The sequence below is a fragment of the Choristoneura fumiferana genome, chromosome 16 (genome assembly GCF_025370935.1).
Source record: "Choristoneura fumiferana chromosome 16, NRCan_CFum_1, whole genome shotgun sequence".
Lineage (NCBI taxonomy): Eukaryota > Metazoa > Arthropoda > Insecta > Lepidoptera > Tortricidae > Choristoneura > Choristoneura fumiferana.
The window spans coordinates 18,666,750-18,690,413 of NC_133487.1; the positions used below are offsets into that span (position 1 = coordinate 18,666,750).

At 38.0% G+C, this 23,664-nt stretch overlaps 2 protein-coding genes across 2 annotated transcripts in view; one reads left to right on the forward strand and one right to left on the reverse strand.

The window, feature by feature from the left end:
• gogo (thrombospondin-1 like protein golden goal) overlaps positions 1 to 23,664 on the reverse strand; it is a 533,136-nt gene that overhangs the window by 358,724 nt on the left and 150,748 nt on the right. The gene's annotated exons all lie outside the window — the stretch shown is intronic.
• LOC141436377 (juvenile hormone esterase-like) lies at positions 1,167 to 22,999 on the forward strand. Its single transcript, XM_074099323.1, has 4 exons — positions 1,167 to 1,228; positions 20,806 to 20,944; positions 21,207 to 22,516; positions 22,787 to 22,999. The coding sequence occupies exons 2-4, from the start codon at positions 20,813 to 20,815 to the stop codon at positions 22,947 to 22,949; spliced, it is 1,605 nt and encodes a 534-aa protein (XP_073955424.1). The 5' UTR covers positions 1,167 to 1,228; positions 20,806 to 20,812; the 3' UTR covers positions 22,950 to 22,999.

The following is a 23,664-nucleotide window of genomic DNA, read 5'->3' on the forward strand; positions in this document are numbered from 1 at the left end:
ACCATAAATTTAAAAAATCAAAAACCCGACTGCCTTAAAAATACTAAAAAGAAGAAAACAAGTCTAGTGGGCTAGAACTTTGTAAAGTAGCTAACTTCAAGTTCAACAGTCGGGACCCATTTCAATCGTGACGCTCAAAAAATTCTCACCTAATGGGTCCCGAGTCCCGACTGTTGAACTTGAAGTTAGCTACTTTACAAAGTTCTAGCCCACTAGACTTGTTTTCTTCTTTTTAGTATTTAATAAAACAATCGGGTTTATTGATTTTTTTAATTTATGGTTTTATTTCACACTTTTTTAATAGTTATGTGAAAATGGTACATTAAAACTATTATAACCCGTATAACTCGATTGGTTTGAATAAAAATCAATTTTTGAAAACTTACAATTTGGCGCCAAAAATCCGCCAATTTGATTTTTCAAGAATTTCATGTACCCAATGTCACTCGCGTCATCAATACAAATCCAATGACGTAATTTTTTTATAAATCGGTTTAGCCGTTGAGTAGTTATGAGAGGTCATAGGAATAGACATACATACATACATACATACGCGTCAAACACATAACCCTCCTTCTTCGCAGTCGGATTGCCGCGTATGTATGTATGTATATATGTATGTCTATTCCTATGTCCTCTCATAGATGCTTAACGGCTGAACCGATTTTGATAAATGACACGTCATTGGATTCGTCTTGATGACGCGAGTGACACTGGGTACATGAAATTCTTGAAAAATTTAAATGGCGGTTTTTGGCGCCAAATTGTGTCTTCAACAAATTTTTTTTATTCAATCCTTTCGAGTAGGGTATCAAAATGAAGGGATTTAAAAAGAGATTACAAAAATATATACAAATCATATGTTTAAGTTTAGTTTGGAAGAATAAATTGGCAACTACTACATATCATTGTACAATCATTTTCTCTATGAAAGCCATGTGGAAAAGAACTTCGCAGTCGGGTAAAAACACTTAACCCTCCTTCTTCGCAGTCGGGTAAAAATAGAACGGTTATTTTGTTGTTGTGGTTGGAATCAATAAAATGTACGGGTCATCTGCCTTGACACTCACTAAAGGTGATGTTCAACAACAACTGATAATAAGGTTATTTCTACTTTCAATTATCATCTTTATCTATTACGACTTGGATAAAAAACGTATATAAATGGCACTAAACATTCAAAATCATTCATACCGTCTGTGGCCTAACTTCCGATCGGCAGAAAAGGGTAAATATGTATTCTTTTCCGTACAAATAATTTCATGTGGTTACTAATCCAATCGCTTTGAACTTATATTTATGCGTAATGGCTTAGCAGGCTATAAACCTCGCACTGGAAACGACACGACTGGAAATAGTTATTTGTGCAACAAGAGAGCAAAGTTGTTTTTTGCTGTGAGTGTTGATTTTGAATCCCGAGTAAGCGAAGGATTCTATAATTGAATCAGGAGCGTAGCGAGTGATTCTAGATTAGAATCCTGAGAACAGCGAGGGATTCTAAACACACGAGATGCAAAAAAACTTTGGTTTCGAGTTACACATGCAACTTTTCACCTCAGCAGCGAGAACATAATTTAAATGTAACATAAGAATAAAACCCCATAAAATATACCTATTTACAAAACAAGTTAAACACATTATTTTAAAAAATAATCCGATTATGAAGAAACAAATATTATAATAATCACATTTTAAACCTTTACTCAAAAATACACGTACAGTCGCGATTACATCTTTAAAAAGTCACCCGAAAGTTACTAATGCCAAGACCAAGACGTTAATTAATTAAAAAGTGTCCGGTAAGTAGAGAGGTTTTATAGAAATAGAAATCATTTATTCGTGACAAAGTAGCGTAGCATAACAAAAAGTTTTTTTTTTTTAAGAAAGTTGTGTTTTGAATTCGGAACGAAAAAGTGTAGGTACAATACAAATCTCATACTCATAAACATAAATACATTAGTTACAAATTCATTCAATTTGACAAATATTTATTCCAACTGTAAGAGGTAGACAGTAAACGGAATTATTAAAAAAAAAACAAGAGCAGCGGCTTTTGTGCAACGAGGTTGCATACTTTATTAAAAGAGCGGGAAATTTTACATTTTGGAAATAGTTCGTTGTCATGTAATTTACTAGGTAGGTATAGATATATTTTTAATAGTATAAATTTAATTTAAGATTTTAATCAACACATTTGATCCTATCTCTTGCTTTTTTCGTGTTGAAGTGAAAGTGACAGATCATCAAAGTGAAGTTCAAATATTTGGAATTCAATGAGTAGACCTAGCACTGTCCTCAGTATTTAAAAAAGTTACTTCGTCTCACGATGTGAGCAAAATGCGATTTTGCTCACTAATTTCTCATAGCAAAACCTGCCTGTTTGAGGTGCTGAGGTGAAAAATGTATTTTTTGTTTTCAACATAATTAATTCGTCCGCCATTAAAAGAAAAAAACTATTGTAAGTATCGAGCCTGGTCACAAAAATTCACGAGAATAGTGAATAGATTATAAAATAATTTTTGCCCAAGCTAAAACGGAGGCGGTTCGCGTTCGCTGTCAATAACAGTAAAAAAATAATTTCATTACAGTAGACGAGCCCTGTTTTCAAGCCCGGTTTCCACTCATTAATGAAAGAAAAAGAAAGAAATAATGGGCTTGAACTCTAGTATCTCAGCACCTCTGACATATTAGATATTATTATACTTACATATAAATCATTCTAACATATTTTTTCTATAAAGAAAAAAATACTAGGTAGCATATTAATCTGTCATCTCCCAGGATAACAGGATCAAAGGAATTTGCGCACAAATTTGTGCCTCTGGGAGAGGACAGGTTAATGGACGTTGTCAAATTATAAGGGCAGGCGTAAAAACAAACCATGTAATAACTAGCTTTTTTGTGATCTGGTCTAGGCTTAAAGACATATTTGGGGTCCAATTTTGTATTACGGTAAGTACATTATTTGGATCCCATCTTGATTGATATTTTGGCATAGGATATTTAGTTTTATAGAACCCCTTAAATACCCTATTTACCGCAAAATTACTCCAACTCTTAACAAGTGAATAGTAGCAAAGTGGTTTCACAGAACCTTTTAGTTTTACGGTGTCACCGCAGGCCGGTTATGTTACGGCTACACGCTGTGTTATGACACTCCGAACAAATGTTCTAACGCCTTTAGCAGTAGGTATGATAAAATTTATAGGTTCAGAAGAAAACATTATTTCGTCACTACTTTGAAACAATCTCGTTTCTAAAATCAATATATCGACAAAACTGAACCTTGACCTAATGTTCATTAAGTTCACTCTGAAAAATTATCTTTTTTAGGGTTCCGTGGTCAACTACCACTACTGTCTGTCCGCGAGTAAGCTCAGAGTACTAGAAAGCTGTAATTTGACATGAATATAAATAACAGTCACGCCGACAAAGTGGTGTACCACCGTTTAGCCGTGATAGTTTTCCTTGTAAGTTGGTTCTATTAACTCTCATGATATTTTTTTTGTCCGTCCACTGCTTAGGCCTTCCATCATGTCCGTCCTCGGTCTCATCCAGCTCACTGTTTGATATTTATTTTAATGGGTCCCTTGTAAGCCATCAATGGCTTTTTAGGGTTCCGTAGTCAACTAGGAACCCTTATAGTTTCGCCATGTCTGTCTGTCTGTCCGTCCGCGGCTTTGCTCAGAGACTATCAATGCTAGAAACCTGTAATTTTGCACGGATATTTATGTAAACTATGCCGACAAAATGGTACAATAAAAAAGGTAAAAAAAAAATTGTTTAGGGTACCTCCCATATACTTAAAGTGGGGGTGATTTTTTTTCTCGACTAACCCTATATTGTGGGGTATCGTTGGATAGGTCTTTAAAACCATTGGGGGTTACTACGACAATTTTTCTATTCAGTGATCTGTTTGCGAAATATTCAACTTTAAAGTGCAAATTTTCATTGAAATCGAGCGCCCCCCCCCCCCCTAAAATGTAAACTATTGGGTGGAAAAATTTGAAAAAAATCAGAATGGTAGTAAATATATCAAATTTACAAGGAAAATTATAGCGGCTAAGATTTCTTCAGAATTATTAGTAGTTTAAGAGTAAGCATTATTAGTAGTTTAAGAGTAGCAGCCTAAGGTATAAAATATACCTAAACTTGGAAGATTCCGTACACAATACGAAATCCTTTGAAAAATATCATTTGATTTTTTATAATGACTACGGAACCCTATCCTGGGCGTGTACGACACGCTCTTGGCCGTTTTTTTATTTTTTAAAGTTGTGACGATTTTCTTTTATTCCTTGGGAATTCGAATTCTGAATAGAAGTTTTACTCAATTTTATGTATGTGGCTCAAATATATGTGGCGCGCCCATTGCCACTTCCACTAGGATATTCTTTGAGTTATGTCGATGACTTCTTAGTACACCGCAACCATTGTATATTCCAGTTTAATTTTAAGACACCTCATACATACATACATGAGGATCGTTCGCAAAGAGATTGCATCCCCAATCTCCGTAGAACACAATGCCGGGATAATTTGAAAGGCACAAACAAGTACAATAGATTAAAGATCGGGATTCTTAGAATACCAGGGGTACGAGGATTAATACGCATTTCGTCTGTCTTTTATATTTTTGATGAATACGGAAGCAACCTTTATGCGTGAGCTAAAATCTGTATACAGGTTCTGCTCGCGCTTTCTGCCTGCTTACAATGGCTTTTAAAACGGACACATTCGAAATCAGTTGTGTGTGATCTCTTTATCTTATATCTTGAAACGAACTATTTGTGTATAGGTAAAAAACTTAAGAAGATGACCTATTGTAGGTATGTTAGTAGTGCACAGAATTGATATGGGAGTTAAGTCATTTTTCTAATATGGAACGTCGACTTTATTAATACGGACACGTTACTAACTACTATATGTATACAACGGGGCATCTTCTTAAGTTTTTTATCTATGTTTTTATTTGTACAAGTTTATACCTTAGCATTTATTTTCAAATACGGTATTTGACAACTTCTGATTTTTTAAAATCTTATATTTTATAATAGAATAGAGCCTGAGGAGTTTGGCCTCCGAGCCTAATTACTTTGGATATTGAAAATACAAACTGAAATATAGATGCACAGAAAAAACAGAAAAATAAGACCATCACTGGGAATCAAACCAGGTCCTCGCAAGTAATCCGTACTGTGCTATACCGCTACACCACTGCTGGTCAATGGTACAGACTTGAGTTAGTGTTAGTAACGTTATATTGCACGAGATACGGATTACCGAGGACCTGGTTCGATTGCCAGTGATGGTCTTATTTTTCTGTTTTTTCTGTGCATCTATATTTCAGCATTGTATTTTCAATTTCGGTTTTACGGAATGACCGTAAAAGTAAAAATTTGGAATTAAAATAAAAAATACAAAAAGATTCCAAAAAAACAATCTTACTTTGGATATAGTACGTAAGACCATCCCACTAATATTATAAATGCGAAAGTTTGTAAGTCGGTTTGTTTGTTTGTGACTTCATCGATTTCATTTAGATGAAAAGATGAAATTCAGTATAGAGATAGTTTGAGTCCCGTGAAAGGACGTGCGATAGTTTTTTTAATAGTACGAGTATAAGTTCCGCAATTGCCTCTTTTAACTCTGACCCACTCCCGGCCTCTTTTTTTCCCTCCACCCCCCCCCCACAGATAATTTTGCAAAGTTCTTCCAACAATTTATATGGGAAAAAGAAAAGTGAGCTTTTTATGTTTTCCGGTGAAATTTGCCTCTTTTTCCTCCTCACTAAAACTTTTCCGACTTTGTCAAAGAATTTAAAAAGAAAAACGGCCAAGAGCGCGTTTTTGTTATTTTACTCATACCACTTTGTCCGCGTGACTGGTATGTATATTCATGCCAAATTACAGCTTTCTAGCACCAACGGTCTCTGAGCTTAACCGCGGACAGACAGACAGACGGATAGACATGGCGAAACTATAAAAGTTCCTAGTTGACGGAAGCCTAAAAATAGCCAACTTAGTCTAGCTGTTTTCCATTCTTGCGCATAGCAACACATTTAACGATTCAATTTTAATTATATATATTAAATATTCGATACCAAATATCCTGTGAAACTTACCTGATAACAACATTTGTGGTTAATAAAACATATATAACTGATAAAATAACGCATATTTGCACTGGGCCGGCGTGGGAACTGCAACCCAAGGCTACACATTCTGAGAGGAGGCATAAGATGGTGGTATAAATAAATAAACGACCTACCAGCGCCTCTCTAAAACTCTAATATAGACACAAGGATAACTGTTCATTATCATCATCATCAGCCTATGTTCGTCCACTGCTGGTCATATGCCTCTCCCATGGCACGCCACTGTGCACGATCCTCGGCCACTCTCATCCAGCTCAGGATAACTGTTACAAAAAGATATTTTATTTTAATAATCTCCTGCATAAATTTGTCCCAATGTCAGATACGCGGCATTTGCTATTGTTGGCTACGCGACATTGCAGTATCAACTAGGAACCCTTATAGTTTCTCGATGTCTGTCTATATGGTGGGTTATCGTTGGATAGGTCTTTTAAAACCACTGGGGAGTTGCTAAGACAATTTTTCTATTCAGTGATCTGTTTGCGAAATATTCATCTTTGAAGTGCAAATTTTCATTGAAATCGAGCCGTTATAAACCGTTTAATTTAGGCAACATGGCCTACAATAAATACCTTGCAGACTAACATACCTAATATAAATAAAAGCAAAATTAGGTGGCTAGTGGTAGGAGGTAACTAGGTACTAGAGTCGTATCATACGCCCGGTAGTATTTTTAATGTCGTATGATATTTCTATTCCTCCTTTTACATGATCTGTGGTTTTATGATAATGTATGAATACAATACGCTTCTTTTTCGGTTTCCTATCTTGGCACGTAAATAGACGGCTACAGATAGAACAGATAGCTCTCTCTGTCAATACTTTTACCCCCAAAAAGCTTTATGAAAGCTCGCCATAACCTAAATCCAGCTTTGGCACGCTGCCTAACAGACCTAAATATTCCGCTAATCTAGATAACAGGGTTTTGCTGAGACAGAATGGACGGTAAAATATGGACCGAACACAACGTATTTTTTAGCATATTAATATTTCAGTCAAGAATACACTTGACACACACACACACAAAGATAATTTTTGTTGCTGTTTTATTTGCTTTTAATTATAAAATAAGTACAGTTTTTTTTCTACGATAGCATTATCAAAATCAAAAGTTTATTTAGGAAATATTTAGTGCACAGAAACCTTTTTTACATGACTGTTTTGTAGTCTGCCAAAAACATGGCGGAACATCATATTTTCTGAAACGAAAAAGTGCCAATTATATTTTGCCACTACTTTTGGCACTTACTGTTGAGACTTTAGGGCTCTAGACAGTCAAAATATATTTTTTTTATAAAGGCCCTGTCGTCCTTATTGGTCGACGCTTCTGGGAACCGAAGAGCTGCAGGGCTACTACGAAACTCAAAACTCGAAGTTCGTGTCGTGCAGTCCCTCTGACACTTATATACCTTCGAGTTTCGAGTTTCGTAGTAGCCCTGCTGGCGCGTAACCTACACTTATCACTTATCGCACTTGCGGTCCTATGGGGTAATGTCCTATGGGGTCCTATGGGGTAGTGTCATGAGCAGGGTTGCTGCAGGCGTTTGAACAGGGTATTATTTGTATAATTTTTATTTCTAAATTTTTAGTTAAGTTGTCTAAGGGTAATTATATTTGTTTAAATTGAAGCACAAATTGAACTTAAAATATTTATTCAGATGAGAATTATTGATTGAGCAACTGTGCATGGACACCTACAGCATCTGGAGCATTTTGCTGGTATCATTACTGAATGATGCCAGCAAAATGCTCCAGATGCTGTAGGTGTCCATGAGCAGCGGTGATTACTTACCATCAGGTGACCCGCATGCTCGTTTGCCAGCTATTTCATAAAAAAAAGATTAAAACAATAATACCTAACGAAACAATTTATTTCCTATTAATAAGATTTAGGCCTGAAGGGCGCTTTACATTAAATCGACACCTCCTACGTATACTGGTACAAGTGCATAATCATAAATTTACAGGAGAGCTGTTCAAAGGTTCAAAAACCTGTAACTTTCTCATTTGATGATATAACTTTTCAAAATTTTGCATTGGTTCCAAAGAAAATATTTGCTTTCTACCTGTATTCATGGAATTTTGAAATTTCTTATAGTTTTTGAGAAAATTGCAGATACACTACTATACGCGTATTTTACATCTTGTAGTTGTGCGGTATACTGAGCTAATTACCACTTGCTCCAGTATACGGCGTAATGCGTAGATTACTGATCTAACGATATTTTTATATTGTATATGAATTTTTAGATGAAATACTTATATGGCTTGCAATGAACAATAAAACAGATGCTCTTTTACCTTCATCTATTGATTTATAAACGTTTTTATCACTTGCATCATTATACGCTAACATTAGCATGCCACTTGTACCAATATACCGCTAGTAATGTTTTAAACGTGCTATACAAAATACAGAAATATACCTTTATAAAAAACCTCACTTGAAATATAAATGGTTTTATTAAGAAAAGTAATTGTATTAAGTGCTTTAAATTAATGGAAGCACATTCAATGGATTCGTATTCCTGTTCAAATGTGTACTCATATTTTATTGTGAAAGGTTCCTCATGTGATACATATATCGCATCGCACCCATTTGTATCCACATAACGGTTTAGCTTTTTGTGCCTCTTCAGGGTTCCGTACCCAAAGGGTATAAACGGAAACCCTACTACTTTATACTACTTCGCTGTCCGTCCGTCTGTCACCAGGCTGTATCTCATGAACCATGATAGTTAGACAGTTGAAATTTTCACAGATTATGTATAACTGTAGTCGATATAATATATATATAACAAAAAATAGATCAGAATAAATATTTAAGGGGCCCCCATACAACAAATGTTTTTTTTTGCCATTTTTTTGCTAATCCTAATGAAGTTGTATAGATGGTACGGAACCCTTCGTGCGCGAGTCTGATTGGCACTTTGCTTAAGACAAGCTTTGACATGAAATATTGAGTCAAAGTCAAAATATCTTTATTCAATTTAGATTGTAACAAGCACTTATGAATGTCAAAAAATTTACCACCGGTTCGTAAAAACCTCTGTTGAGAAGAGTCTGGCAATAAACCTAGGTATATTTTGTAAACAGATTTACAATCATATTTTAGTGATATCTATACATCACAAGTATTTAACACAACTACATATTTAAAACAGTTCTCAATTCGCTATTTGGAGTAAGCACTCGCCAATGCGGATCGGAATTATTTCCAAATTTCCCTATCCATGATATAATCATTAATTTTAATAATACGCCTTATATATTAATGTCTTCTTGACAATAGATTTAAATTTTGTGTCTGTTTCTGAGTCTTGGGAAACTTCTATAACTTCATACGGTTTACCCGTTTTCGCCATATACATAGCCAGGTACCATTTCTTAGGTGTGTATAAAAAAATGTGTATAGGGTGTTATTAAAAACCTGTACTATACTTTAAACCACATTAGGGCTACTAATTACTAATATGATCCAAGTAGAAAAATACTGTGATTCGAAAAAAAAAAGTTTTGTATGGAAGTGGAGTCGCAAGAAGACTTTCTAATTTCGATGTTTTCCCACTTATATCGTATTAGTAATCAGTAGCCCTAATATGGGTTACAGTATAGTACAGGATTTTTTTATCAACCTGTAGGTATATTGAAATTTACTGTTCTCATTTTAATTAAAGCATGCATGCCTTCGCCTTCTTTTTGGGGATGCTCAACTACCAAAATGCAATGTAATACTGCAATGTTATATTTCTAGCACGCGTACATGTAGGTATAGCCGAGGAAACTGAATCACGTACTGGTACTGGGGTGGAACCGTTGTACTACCAATGTTATGTTGACATCCCATACATTTGCCAAAGAAATCATAGCGAAATAGATCACGAAAAGGTTTCACATTGGATTTAGTTTCCATGACTGTCTATGAGAAATACGGCTATTGTGGTCTTGCCAAACCAAAACATGTTTTTTTTTATATATACTATCAAATTATGTGCTCGTAGAACAGTTTAAACGGTCCGCACGCAGCGACGGCTAGCGCGTACACTGAGGCAACTGCCAGTTACACTCGACTTCCCCGGCCCCGCGACAATATCGGTGCCGCGTATAGTGGTGCATGTCGGTTGCCTCAGTATACGTTGTACCGATTAGCAAAACGGTGTTAGATGCATTCATATACGTCACTTTATTTCCAAAACTAATAGGAATATCCGTCCAAATTTTTTGTGGTAGGTAAATAAGGAAATATTAATCACAAAATTGCAAAAAACTAAAAATCAGAAATTTGTCACTTGTACCAGTATACGTAGGAGGTATCGTTAAGGCCTCCTCTTAGAATGAGAGGACTTGGGCCGTAGTTCCCACGCGGGCCCAATCTTGGGAACTTCACACACACTAAATTGCTTAGGTTTGTGTAGGTTTCTCCACGATGTTTTCCTTCACGTAAAGCTCGGTAAATTATATGATTTGGTCACTCAGGTTGAGCTGGGGTTTCATACGGATCCTCTCTGAGAAGAGAGGCGCAGTAACCAGCAGGCCACCAACGGGATGATATATGTATGAAAAATATGCCTGATATAATCTTCTGTGTTCCTATATCATCATCCAGCCTATATACGTCCCACGGCTGGGCACAGGCATCCTCTCAGAACAAGAGGGCTTGGGCCGTAGTTCCCACGCGGGCCCAGAGTTTGTGCAGGTTTCCTCACGATGTTTTCCTTCACCGCAAAGCTCGTGGTAAATTTCAAATGTAATTCCGCACATGAATTTCGAAAAACTCAGAGGTGCGAGCCGGGGTTTGAACCCACGACCCTCTGCTTGAGAGGCGATAGGTCAAACCACTAGGCCACCACAGCTCCACCACCACCAGTGTTCTTACTAGAAACAAAAAAAGAAAAAAATCATTTACTGTGTCACAACACAAGACACAACTGAACAATGTTATTAAATACAAATAGATAACACGAATAGACGACCGGATGGCCAAGTGGTTAGAGAACCTGACTACGAAGCTTGAGGTCCCGGGTTCGATCACCCCCCGGCCGGGGCAGATATTTGTATGAATAATACGAATGTTTGTCCTCGGGTCTTAGATGTTTAATATGTCTTTAAGTATGTATTTATCTCTATAAGGGTGTTTATCCGTTGCCTAGTACCCATAGTACAAGCTTTGCTTAGTTTGGGACTAGGTCAATTGATGTCAAGTGTCCCATGATATTTATTTAATCTTTTTAGTTTGTGACTTTACGTGTTATGTTTTTTAAAGGATTATATTGTAGCATTTAAACTCGCTCTTTATCGGTCCCTACCTTTATGCTCCTTTCATCTACTCAAAAATAGACTGGGAGAGATCCATTAAAGGGATAAGTTCACCTTTGTACATGTATGTCAACGTTTTTCACAAATAACATAACTTGAGTTACGGATGCGTTGCCGACTTTTGCGGAAAAGAGTAGGGTTCCGTTTAAGTGCGATCCCGTGAAAATACTATAAGACTAGCTATGTGCCTACCAAATTTCATGAAAATCAATTTAACAGTTTCAGCGTGAAAGACTAAGTAACAACCCACGCATGCACCATATACTTGAAAATGAAAAATGTTTTTATTTTATTATTACACACAAGCAATATTACATTTTTAGTAGTATACAGTGGACCCCAAACTAGGCTGAGCCTGTATCTTGGGGCCCGACTTACTGACAAACTCGCATTTTAATACTAGTAGGATTTTTTATTTGACTTGAACACAAAATTACATTTAACACTATCCCTGTCAACGAATTAGAGGCCAGTACAGGACATAGTACATACGAGTACATATCCTAAGCTCCGAAACAAACAACGTGACCAAAATAAAAAGACACCTCAACCCCACCAAATATCCTGCAATCCAGACGACGAGCACTGGTCGCTTTGTCCCAAAATTATCACTCAAACCCCTCGGCATCCTTTGGACGATTTAATTTATTTTAATGGTCAATATTAGTACGTTAAAACGGTCGTATGAACAACTTTTAGGTCCGTATGGGGCAGTCTGACAGAGTCGCTGTGATTTTATTACTTTACCTTACCTTTACGATGCAAATTTTTTATTAAACAGTTTAATTGGTGTTGCCTTGTATACACATTTATGCCGGTATGTAGCTGCATTTTCGAACCTGATTTTCCTACAAACTTATCTTGCTGACTTTGAATTTTTGCGGAACCCTCAGTGTGTATAACACAACCACACTTGGCCGGTTTTATTATCAAAGGCAGTGTTAATTAAATCGCACACTTGAAAAACCACACACATTCGCGCGAACATTCGGATCAATTCAACGTAACGCTGGTGTTTCATCTCCGTAATGTTAATGTTCGTATATTGAATCCCTACCAAGGTTTAATTGCAGTAAGTGTCGCTGAAGCAGCCACAATCAGAGCAATCAGCAGCCGTGCGAGAGCTGGCGTCAGCTGTAAGGGCGTGTTATACAAGCTCGCGGAAAACGCTGCATTTCAAATAAAAATAACATTCTTTACAAATACAGACAAATAACATAAGAAATTAAGTATTAAATTCGACAACAGCATTCATGTTACCTCACTAAAAAAAGGGCTGAACTGTTTGTAATCATTTGTGTTAGGTACTCTAAAAGTTTAACCACGAAAACATTTGTAAACGAGTTTATTAAAATGGTTACAATATTATACATTTTTCATCACACTTGCTCGTAAACAGCGTCGAAACATGCAGGCTAGCTTGGTTGCAACGCCCCAAATAAAACCCTCGACCTTCATGTGCTTGTCATGAAACCCGTGGTCGGTAAATGAGTCATTGCGCGTACAATTTTTCTTGTCATGAAGCCCAAGGTCGGTAAATGAGTCCGTGCCCGTACTGATGGTGCTGCGCGCGCTGCTGCGCATGGTGCAGCAGCAGGACCACATGCACACGCGGCTCAGGCACATGCTGAGGGAGGGGGAGGGCGGCGCTGCCAAGAGCGCAGCCTAAGCTAACGCAAATATTTGGAAGAATTATATTTTTTTTTTTAGAAATATAAAATTTTACTCGCAAATGTGATGAAAAACATTGTATGTCGCACGGGCGGTACTAGAATTACGAACATCGACTCATTAACAGTCGACTCTCGTTCGTAATTCCTTATTTACCGCCCTTAAGACACAATGTACTATTACGTACTGTTTTACGACGTCTATCAGTCACCGACACTGTGCACTATCAGTTTTTACTTAAACCTCAACTATCTGTGTTTAAGTTCCAGCCCCAAATAACCATAAATCTCCACAGGGATTCCAAAACCTGAACACGCCACGGCGTTTCCTACCGTCACGTCATAAATAAAAGCACCGTGTCGTTTATCCCGTGTGCACGCATCGTTACCCGAAATTAAATCTCCCCACGCATGACGAACGACCGACGACAGGTGTATCTTCTAATTACACTTTGTCGCCGACAAATGTGCTGGAGTATGTTCTTAATGCGAAGTTGTTTTGTTAGGTGCCCTGGTACTAAAATCGGATAGTTTCATGAGTTAGGTTTCTGATAGTTTATGTCGCTTATTTTTTCGCGAAATAGCAGGATAAAGCCATCACACTTTAAAAAAAAACTAGATGTCTACTGTCGGTTGTCAATCTTGTCATCGTCAAATAAAACAAACAGTTATAGTTTGGAATTCGCGCTGTCATCGTTCATCCACCATTACCTCTCATATTTCGTTATCTAGAATTTTTTTACCGTACAACGGCAAAAACTACTAGACACTGGCAAAATTGTCCTCCGATGGACAGAGCCATATTTTTTAACAGAAACAGTTATAGTTTTTAATTCAATTAAATTTTTATGATTTACTAATGTTTTGGCGAAAATTATTTAGCAAATTATTAACTCCCAAACTATTTAACCCATATTTTTATTAGGCGAAATTTCATATCCCAACTCAACATTTCGCACTGATATCATTACCCAACTAATGATTTGATAAATGATTATTATGCAAATTATTACCTGGGATGTTTTTAAGATGTCATTTGTGTTTTCGTCAAATGCGTTGATTGGCATTCCTTAATTTAGCAAGCAAGCAAGCCAATGTTTTTTTTCCGTTGTGTTACAAAAAAAACCTAATATCGAAGGCTAACGCGGAAGCTACGCTACGCTTCGCTCCCGCCTTATCCTTCTGAACCTAACCTATCCTAGTCGCTTCTGCCTAGTCTCGTCTTGCTCGCTCGCTTCGCTCGCTCACCGCCACATAATTTAACATTTATTCATTTTATTATATATCATGACTGATATAACTACCTTATGTGTAAAAATTGGCCAAATGTTATTTGACTATTTGTTATTTTCCTTAGCCAATCATTTGCTACATAATTGTTTGCCACATAAAAGTGTGATGAAGTAAAATTTGCAATATAAAAATGTTGCGTAATAAGAAAAATGCGAATAAAGTTATGCCAAGGATTGGTTTGCCAAATGAAACTTCGGCGAAAGGTTGGTTGCTAAGTGTAATTCGGCGAAAAATATTTTCGCCGAAAAGGCAGTACACCAATTTTTATAATACTTTCGATAATTTCGCCATTGTCGAGGTTGAAAAAGACACTATCAATTGGCTATTGCTCTGTAGCTATCGGTTTTAATGTAAATATGACAAGATTGACACGTGATAGTTGACATTTCGTTTTTTTTTTAAGTGTGATGGCTTGTCCTGCTATTTCCGCGAAAAATATAATTTTGATAATTAAAAAAAAATGTTTCCGTTTTACGACAGAAATGATCAGAAACCTAACTCATGAAACTATCCGATTTTAGTAGCTTCTGCCATACTGCCACAAATGTCATCTCGATCACCCAAAAATAACAGGACTGCCATTCTTTGCCCTTTGGAACCAGGACTATCGAAGAGTAACACCTGCACCAATTCAAAAAAATAACTTATCCAATAAAGAGTCAAGGGCCTAGCCACCTAACCTAGCCAAGGGCCTAGTGCCATCCACGAAGACGCGCGATTTTGTCAAAATTAGACATTAATGACATTGTAATAAGAACCACGGCACGCGTCATCGTGAATGACTCTACCTTACAAACGCGCGAAACTCACATTTCATATCCTTAAACATTTCATTTCGTAATCATTCATCTCGTTGCAATAATCACCTTCAGCCAACGCGCGCAATTTATTCCTCCTCCATATTTGTTGAAAATATTGAGAGCAAATAACCAAGATCATGTTTATTTGACCCAGCATCTAAAACCGCGTATACATTCTCAGCCTTATCCGGGCCCGCCTAATTCCTAATTGACGTAACACACTATAACAACGAAAGCAAGAATGCTCCTTAAAGCCTTAGCACTAAAGCGACAGTCCCTTACACCTCAAGCCTTACCTTTCTGACGCGATATCGAAATTTGAATGGTAAAAATGATTCAAATACCTACTCCTACAAAGGGAGTCGTAACCTTTGCGTAGAATCTGCGAGCTAAATCTCTGTTATAATTTATTTGGATGTCGAAATTACATTTTTGGCTATATTGGAGCATGGAATTCTCTATTCTGCTCCAGAAGCCGTGTTCTTGGATTTCATTACATAATAATTCAATGTAATAATCTTAACATAACAAGTATCATAGAAAAAATTAAAATGTAATTTCACATATAAATTTCGAGAAATTTAGAGGTGTAACTGGTGCTAGCTTAGAGCAACACGGGCTATGGGTAGCCATCAAAAGATACAGTCATCAAACAAATTTCCATACAAAGTTCCGTAAGCGACAAACCGATATAGCGTTATTCCGGTTTTCCTAGAAGCTTCAATTTTAGTATGGGGATAGCTCTTATAGCACAACCAATAAAAACTTTTTGTGTCTGTCTATCTGTGCCGACTAAAATATTTACGTACAATACGTTTAAGAGCATGGCTCTGCTAGCACTGGATATTCATAGATACCTACAAATTTGTAAGTAACCCTCGGTGCGCGAGTCCGACTCTGACACTCTTAAGGAATAGATATAAAATCTTGAAATATCAACCGCTTTTAATTAAATAAAATCTACCATCATGGTGTAGCGGTATAGCACGCGGTACGGAGACGAGGACCTGGGTTCGATTCCCAGTGATGGTCTTATTTTTCTGTTTTTTCTGTGCATCATATTTCAGTTTGTATTTTCAATTTAAATGAAATCTGTTGCGGCTGGCTTTTATGCAACGTTGATGAAGATCACAATAGGTACAAATGCTAAATATCTAATAGCTAAATAGCTAATAAATATCCTGTCCTACCCCGGCACTCAAACTATCGATTTAGACGTGATAAGGTAGCAAACAAACAGACTTACAAACTTTCGCATTTATATATTATTAGTGGAAAGTAGGGATTGTCAGTATTGTACCTTTTTTTTGTCAAACTTTAAACCTGAAATTGCTAAAAGTGGCTCCGAAGCGGTAACGTTCCGTGTGCTCTGCCTACCCCATTTGGGAATAGAGGCGTGATGTTTGTGTTTGTGTGTGTAAGTAGGGATTATAAAGCACAAGATTGTACTTGTTTATTTTTTAATTGGTACCTACTCAACCCTCAGTCTAGAAGTCCAACTCACAGTTATCCGGTTTTTTATCTCGGACGCTTTCCTCGCTCGCTCTTTTCCACTACACGCTGATTTGATTGCCGAAATCCTATGCAAGAGATCTATTTCGTTTTTTCCTTATTTGCGCGGCTACTACGCTTTACTTTTTCTCGATTTTCATTGCGTCTCTTACCTTCCCCGTTGGTTAGAGAGAGACAAGGCTTCTCGGCCGTAAAGATTTGGCTACAGCGGCACAAATTGGATTCACGTGAACTTTGTTATTTCGAATTCCACGGCGAAGATGATCTCGAAAGCAAAGTTTGGAAAATTGAAGGCTCTATGTTTGCCGCTGAACTGTGAAAATATCAAACAAAACGAACACATTATGTTTTGTTATGGCCTTCCATCACAAAACATAATATGTGTTTTGAACATGAAACTACCGTGAGACTCACGCATATCATATTTATTTATTTCATTATATGATATTATAACGGATAACTCACGTCTTAAACCGAGTTTAGCTCGACATGTTTCGGGCTATTTCGTAGCCCTTCCTCTCAGGAGCACGCGACTCGGCGGCTGCCGCAACACGCACACACCCGCCCACACACACATACACACAGCCACACACAGCCGAGTCGCGTGCTTCTGAGGGGAAGGGCTACGAAATAGCCCGAAACATGTCGAGCTAAACTCGGTTTAAGACGTAAGTTATCCGCTGTAATATCATTTAACATAATATGTGTTTTTATTTGTGGGAAAAAGAGGATATCTACAGGAGAACCAGTGACATAATCCAAAGAATGGCCCGAGTTTAATGGCAGTGGGCGCGGCATATTGGGCGAAGAACTGATGGCCAATGAGGGGGGGTAGGCCCTCCAAAAAGTGAACTGGTGACCAGTACTTATTATCTAACAATCTTGCAATCACACTCGTTTTCACTACTTCTTTTTCCCGTACGGTATAACACGAGGTTAGAAAGAGATGGTGGATGCGATCGCCAACAACAGCGCATTAGACAGTACGGCCATAGTAAAAGAGAACAAGACGTAAGTATGCACACTCCGACCCTTTAGGATTAACTGCCTACTCCGGCGCGGACGCTTAGGGTTGTCGATGCCTATTTAAGATTAATTTATTACCTACCGGCAAATGATTTTAATGTGAAAGTTAACTTAAAATTGTCTAATACCTATATCTGGAGAAACTAGATTCTTTGCCGCTCTATTATTATTATTATACTAAATTTAAAAATATTATTTATAAATTCGCCGAAGTGGTGATGGCGACTGTGTACATACTACTCATGTTTCCTGCACATAATACTATAACTATATTGTTTGTAGGTAGGTAGGTAGGCATCTATTATTTTTTATGTGTCCTTGCACGAAACTATCACACTACACATCATCATCATCATCCCAGCCTATATATGTCCCACTGCTGGGCACAGGCCTCCTCTCAGAACAAAAGGGCTTGGGCCATAGTTCGCACGCGCGCCCAGTGCGGATTGGGAACTTCGCATAGGGTCAGCAGAGCTTCAGCAGAGGGTCGTGGGTTCGAACCCCGGCTCGCACCTCTGAGATTTTCGAAATTCATGTGCGGAATTACATTTGAAATTTACCACCCACGAGCTTTGCGGTGAAGGAAAACATCGTGAGGAAACCTGCACAAAACCTGCGAAGCGATTCAATGGTGCGTGCGAAGTTCCCAATCCGCACACTACACATACATACTACTAATTTACAACTATACCTAATACAAAAAATACGTAAGTACGAGTACGCGAACGTAAAAGGTGATCAGCGCAAGACGAGCGAGCTAAAAACCGAAACGTACGGCACCGACGGCAGCGCAGCCTTGACTAAAGAAAACTTAATCCTCCTTAAATTATCAGTGTGTGCGTGCGGCGGGCGCGTGTATACCGGCGCCCACCGGCGCGCACACATTTAAACCGCGTGATGTACTTTTGTTCGTAGTGAACCTACTTGGTCTCTTTTACTATGGTACGGCTCTGGTGCTAGTTGTAGGAGCCCGTTGGATCCAGGTCCTGCATCAACGGTGCTCCAGTGGGGCATTATTTGGAAAATTCATCACCTGCGTGAGATATTTCAATGAAATGAAAATTAATTGATACTGTCCCGGATAGCTCACGTCTTAAATCGAGTTTAGCTCGACATGTTGAGGTAAATAATAATAATAATTAATATGAGTGAGCCTCTCGTAAATTTCAAGTTCAGAAATGAAAAATTATCAAATTATTTACACCATCATTAAAAATTACATTCCAAAATCTATCCTCGGCAGTTCAACTACTCGGCAGTCCGTGACTAGATACAATACCATTTAGCATTCAAACGTCAGTGAATAACGTTTTACCGGCCTAATGGGATCGGGATTAGGCTAACCGTCCACCGGATACCGGGCCGGGAACGCGTGTCCAAATTAATAGTCCAGCCGACCTGGGAGGTGGACCGTAACCTTTAATTGACGTTCTCCTTTGTCCTCTTTGATTCGTTTCAATGTCCACATTACTTGCTGAGCATAGTAAAATGATAATGTTATTTGTAAAAAATATTGAAAATATTGCAGTTTGATTAGGTTGCATTACTTTAAAAAAAACTCGTACCTCAAAATAGATAATTTTTCTGAGTGAACTTTATGAACATTACATTAAGGTTCAATTTTGTTCACATATTGATTTTAGATACGAGATTTTTTCAAAGTAGTGACGATTATTCGATTGTGGGATCACATACAAACTTAAAGAAAGAAAGAAAGAAAGAAAGAAAATAGTTTATTTATAACAGCAACTACACATTACACAGGTTAGGAAAAATAACAATAACAAGTGTTGCCGCTATAAAAAGGTCCCGGCTCAGTCAATCGCTGGTTGAACACCAGCACTGGTCTTCCGCCGGGCCACAGAAGAGTGAAATTACGGAAAGTCACACAAAACAAATACAAAAATAGCTACGAGACTAAAATATAAGTTGGCTGTATAGCCCACATTAGAATATAATAAGACGACCGCATCTGCTGGTGTTTTGGTATCACCAAAGCAGTCAGTCGTCGCAGGGTAACTTGTGGTGAGCTGTTAGTGTACAGCGGCACCACGATCCTGAGACTTGTGGGAGTATACATACACACATACTCTTATACACACTCTAATGTAAATACACACCCAACCCGCCTCTAGTTTGTCTAAGTTGGCCGTGTAGAGCCCTATCAATATAGAAGACATTATTTTGTTACACTTGAAGGGTTTATGGAAAGAACAGGGCTGTCTACTCACCTAAGCAACGTTTTGAGTTATAGTGGCTAACTAACATTCATAGTCATCACGAACAATTACTATGGTATCGTTACCGTTTCTTTAAGAGTTAAAAAAATATATTTTATATTCTTATATTGCTGAATGTAGAGGGAGCGAGAGTTGTATGCCAGAATCGTAGCAAGTGGAAGGATGTAGTCTCTGCCTACCCCGTTGGGAAAGAGGCGTGATTTTATGTATGTATGTACGTATGTTCTTATATTGCGTCGACACACTCGCGCCGTCCCACCTTCCATCTACAGCCAACAGGGCCGGTGCCGCTGCAGACTCTGCGGAATGCCTCAAGCGTCTCAAATATGTAGGCATCAGTAGTGCCTACATTTTTGAGTCGTTTGTGGTAGAAACAATGGGTCTTTGGGGTTTGAGTGCATTTAATATTTTTAAATTATTGTCGTCCAAATTAATTGCGGCTTCGGTCGACCAGAGGGCTGGCTTTTTCTAAGCACAAAGAATAAGCATTGCCATACAGCGTGGTAATGCTGCCAGCCTTCTGGGCACCTTACCACCTGGCAGCGATTTTGGGCAATTTCTTATTTATAAGTTTAGTTTGTATGTAGTTTTAGTTACCTTTATTTTGATTTGTACTATGTTATGTTTTATTAATAAATACCCCCTAGCTACCTGAGGGGAGACCTGCGCCCAGCAAAGGGACGTATTCAGGTTGGGATGACAAAGATGATGATGATGATGATGATGATGATGATGATGGTATGCTTCATTAAACTTCAAACGGAGCTCTAATAGTTGAACATTTGTTCCAGATTTAAGATGGTGAAAGTGCAGGTACAGCAGGGTTGGCTGGAAGGAGACCGGCTCGAGGTGGTGACTAAGGATGGACACTACTACAGCTTCAAGGGGATACCCTACGCAGCCCCACCCGTGGGCAAGCTTCGGTTTAAGGTCAGTCTCGAGTAACTATTATTAAAACGATTAATAATGATAAAGTTTAAAATTCATGTGAAGCTAACAGCAACAGTCCGTCCGACAAAGCAAAATTAGACTGACACATGAATAGCAGCACAATCAATAAATGATTTATTATAAAAAAGATGCTTCCGAAATGATCGATACTTCTATCACAGCTCAACTGCTACACTTAATTGTAACACTTACTTACATACGTATTATATCAATCTAATGAGATTGTTTTTATATTTTACAGGCACCTCAACCACCTCTGTCATGGAAAGGCGTAAGAAAAGCAGTTGAACATGGCCCCATAAGTCCCCAAGAGGACTTACTAACTAAAGAACTGATCACCGGAAGTGAGGACTGTTTATTCCTGAACGTGTACTCGCCAGATCTAGAGCCAAAGACGCCGCTACCAGTGATGTTTTTCATCCACGGCGGAGGCTACAGAAGTGGCTCTGGAAACGACTCCTTCTATGGACCGGATTTCTTAGTTAAACACGGCGTGGTTCTTGTTACAATCAATTACAGATTAGGACCCTTTGGATTCCTCTGCCTGGACACCGAAGATGTTCCCGGAAATGCCGGATTAAAAGACCAAGTTGCAGCTCTGAAATGGGTGAAAGAAAATATAAACAAGTTTGGTGGTGATCCTTCTAATGTAACTGTTTTTGGAGAGAGCGCCGGAGGAGCTTCAACTGCTCTGCACATTTTATCTCCGTTGTCGAAAGGATTGTTCAAGAGGTCTATTTCAATGAGCGGTACACCTTCTTGCGACTGGTCCGTGGCTTTTCAACCAGCTAAAAGAGCATTCACACTCGGCAAAATATTAGGATTTGAAACTAATGATCCAGCTAAACTTTTGGAGTTTCTCCAAAGCGTTCCAGCAGAAAAACTTATTGTTACCAATCCTACGGTATTAAGTTTTGAAGAAAAGGCCATCAACATTTTAAAAATGTACCATTTTACCCCTGTGGTTGAAAAAAACTTTGGACAAGATTATTTTATTAACGAAGAGCCTTTGCAAATTTTGAAACAAGGAAGAACTAATACTGTTGACGTGCTAATAGGGTACACTAGTGAAGAAGCTCTTCTCGGAATACCAGCTTTTGAAAGCGAGTTGATCAAACTGTACAACCGGTACCCAGAGATACTAGTACCAAGAGAACTTCTCTATCAGTGTACTCCGAATAAGATTCTGGAACTGTCCGAAAAAATTCATGATCATTATTTTGGCAAGAAACCGCTCAATGTGGGGACCATGAAAGAATTTGTTGGCTATGTCTCTGAAACTGCATTCGTATATGATATTCAGAGGTTCCTAGAAAAATTAACGAAACATGCCAAAAACAAAACATATTTGTATAGATTCTCTAGTGTTTCTGAGCGAAACATTTTTGGCATCAACGGTGCTAAGTTTGGTATTCCTGGTGCCAGCCACTTGGATGACTTGATGTACCTCTTCCACGCCAACAGCGCAAATTTGCCGACTGACAAGAACAGCAAAGGATATAAATTGGTTCAGCTAGCTTGCACAGTCTTCACCAATTTCGCAAAATATGGGTATGTATTTAAACTCCATACCTATTTCTATAAAATAGTTGAACTGACTGACAATCCACAGACTTATGCCACTAAGAGCTACTAGAGACTTCGAAATTGGTAGACATAGATCTTGAGTATATTTTGAGTACTTCTAAAACAGTAAAATGATTGACTGACAACGCACAGCCTAAAATACTCCTATTCTTTCCTTTTTTTTGTACTATACTGTCTTTTATTTTCATTAACTAGAGTAAGTTTAACGAATAACGAAGACTTTTTTCATCGTAGCAATCCAACTCCTAATGCGTCTCTGCCGAAGTGGCCGACCTACGACAACACCACCAAGAGTTATGGCGACATCAGCGACACCGTGAAGGTTGGCCAAGCACTGGACTCTCAAGCAGTGGCGTTCTGGAAGACCCTATTTGATGCAGCTGGAGTTGAATTCTAAGCTCTTGTTAACCTTTCTTTGAAATATAATAATATGATCATGGAAGAAAACTGTCGAATTTTATTAATTTAGTTACTTTTTCCCGCGATTTGCTAATGCGATGCGTAGGTATGTCGATGACTCAGATGAATAGCTTCGCAGATTGCATTTGGGTACTGTCGCGAGCAGGGATTGTTGAGTTCTTAATTTCGCGGTACAATAAATAGATAAATAAATATCACGGGACAATTCACACCAATTGACCTAGTTCCAAAGCTTGTGTTAAGGGTGCTAAGCAACGGATAAATACAATTATATAGATAGATACATACTTAAATACATATTAAACACCCAAGACCCGAGAACAAACATTCGTATTTTTTACAAAATTATCTGCCCCGACACGATAATGCGACTGGTTTATTAATAGTTCTTTATGTATAACTTGGCTAAAATACGAGCAGTGGCGAGTTGCTCAACAATTCCTTTTCGCGATGGTACATTAAATAAATAAAGTTAAGTTAAGTAAGTAAAGTAAAAAGTAATTAACTAAAGTTATACTATACTGCACAAACCTGCAGAGCAGGTCAATGGTGGGTGTGATGAATCAGGATGATTCGGGAAACGGAAGCAGGACCCGACACCTTCAGTAACTGATAATAATGGATCAGTTACAATCATTTTTAATTAAAACCCACTCACCTTTTACTGCAGAGTGACCAAGCATTTAGTAAGT

Excerpts from the sequence above, each read along its gene's own strand:
- LOC141436377 (XM_074099323.1), top strand. The coding sequence starts at position 20,813 with ATGGTGAAAGTGCAGGTACAGCAGGGTTGGCTGGAAGGAGACCGGCTC. Across the intron at positions 20,945-21,206 it reads TGGGCAAGCTTCGGTTTAAG|GCACCTCAACCACCTCTGTC; the intron begins GTCAGTCTCGAG and ends TATATTTTACAG. Across the intron at positions 22,517-22,786 it reads ACCAATTTCGCAAAATATGG|CAATCCAACTCCTAATGCGT; the intron begins GTATGTATTTAA and ends TTTTCATCGTAG.